General features: G+C 42.2%; 1 protein-coding gene across 1 annotated transcript in view; it reads left to right on the top strand.

The window, feature by feature from the left end:
* The first annotated feature begins 45 nt into the window (after positions 1–45).
* The window catches only part of LOC112519120, a 2,912-nt gene continuing 1,025 nt past the window's right edge, over positions 46–1,932 (top strand). Inside the window, exons 1-2 of the mRNA XM_025127103.1 lie at positions 46–960; positions 1,057–1,930. Of these exons, the coding sequence (XP_024982871.1) occupies positions 46–960; positions 1,057–1,930 (1,789 nt within the window). The remainder of the gene's footprint in view (positions 961–1,056; positions 1,931–1,932) is intronic.

Here is a 1,932-nt window from a genome sequence, read left to right as displayed (position 1 = left end):
ACAATAGTGGACGATGATTACAATGAGTTTGATGGTGTTGAACAAATGGTCATGGATCAAAATGTTCCCGGTACATCACGTACGTGGGACGAGCAAGAACCAAATCAACACGCACAACGTTTCTATRATATGTTACAAGCTGCAGACGAGCCGTTGTGGGAGGGATGCCAGAGATTTTCAAAGTTACAGGCAGCGGCAAGGTTTTTGAATTGGAAGGCAGATTGCAATGTGCCAGAGACAACCTTCAATCRTAACCTGACTATGGTAAAAGAAATGCTACCTGACGGTGAACAACTGGTTGGTARCTTTTACGAGACAAAGAAGATGTTGAAGGAGCTTGGTCTTCCGAAAGAAAAGATACATGCTTGCAAGAACCATTGCATGTTATTTTATAAGGAATTTGCTGATCATAACAGTTGTGTAGTATGTGGAGAGTCTCGTTACAAGACAACCGGCCAAAACAATAATGTGCCTAATTTGGTGTTGACGTATTTGCCAATTACATCCAGATTACAACGGTGGTATTTGTGTAAGAAAATAGCAAAGGAGATGACTTGGCACCATGATCATCAAACCGAGACAGGAAAGATGGTACATCCGAGTGATGGGGAGGCTTGGAAACATTTTGATAGGATGCATGCCGATTTTGCTCAAGAGATTGGGAATGTTCGTTTGGGATTATGTACAGATGGTTTCAATCCCAATAACTCCAACTCAAGTCCATACTCATTATGGCCTGTTTTTCTTACAAACTACAATCTACCACCTTGGATGTACATCAAAGACTGGAACGTCCACCTGGCTTTGCTGATTCCTGGCAAGAAGAGCCCTGGGCAGAAGGTGGATGTGTTTCTTCGACCCTTGATCGACAAGCTAAAGAAGTTATTCTTTGATGGTGTCGTTACCTATGATGCTCATCGACGAACGAATTTCACAATGAGGGCCGTATTGTTGTGGACGGTTAGTGACTTCCCTACTTATGCCATGCTATCTGGTTGGAGCACGCATGGCAAGTTAGCTTGTCCATATTGCATGGGTAATGCATGTGCATTCTAGTTGCAAAGCGGAGGAAAATCGTGTTGGTTTGACTGTCACCGCAAGTTTCTGCCAATCAGACACTCGTTCAGGTGTGATAGGAACCAATTTCGTGTTGGACATGTTGAAAAAGTTGGTCCACCCCCTCTTCTAACTGGGGAGAAAATATCGACACAAGTTTATAGCCTTCCTACGGTCTATGATGGAGTCCCACACGGTTCAAGGCAATATAGGAAGCCTGTGGGTTTTGGGGTAACCCACAATTGGGTAAAGAAGAGCATTTTCTGGGAGTTGCCATATTGGCACACTTTGTTGATCCGACACAACCTTGATGTAATGCATATTGAAAAGAATATGTTTGAAAATATCTTTCACACCATCATGGACACCCCAAAATCGAAGGACAACGTAAAAGCAAGGAAAGACATTGAAGAATACTGCAATCGACTGGAGTTGCATGTGAGGGAGGAACGAAAAAAAATATTTAAACCAAAAGCTTCATATTCATTGAACAAACAGCAAGTAGGAAAGGTGTGCCAATGGTTGAAGAAGTTGAAATTTCTAGACGGCTATGCTTCTAACCTAGGTGCATTAGTAAACGTCGAAGATGGTAGTTTTTATGGCTTCAAAAGTCATTATTGTCATGTGTTCATGCAAAGGCTGCTACTTCTTTCTATAAAAGGGATGGTACCGGTTCCAATATGGGATGCTATCACTGAGTTGTGCACATTCTTTCATGCAATATGCTCAAAGGTGTTACACATTGATGACTTGGTTCAATTGCAAACAAGTATAGTGGAAACTATCTGCAAGTTGGAAAGAGTCTTCCCACCGGGATTCTTTGATTCCATGGAACACCTTGTGGTACATTTGGCACGTGAGGCAATAGTTGGAGGT

This window comes from Cynara cardunculus (assembly GCF_001531365.2).
Source record: "Cynara cardunculus var. scolymus isolate 2C chromosome LG 10, CcrdV1, whole genome shotgun sequence".
Lineage (NCBI taxonomy): Eukaryota > Viridiplantae > Streptophyta > Magnoliopsida > Asterales > Asteraceae > Cynara > Cynara cardunculus.
This window is presented reverse-complemented; position numbering and strand designations above follow the sequence as displayed.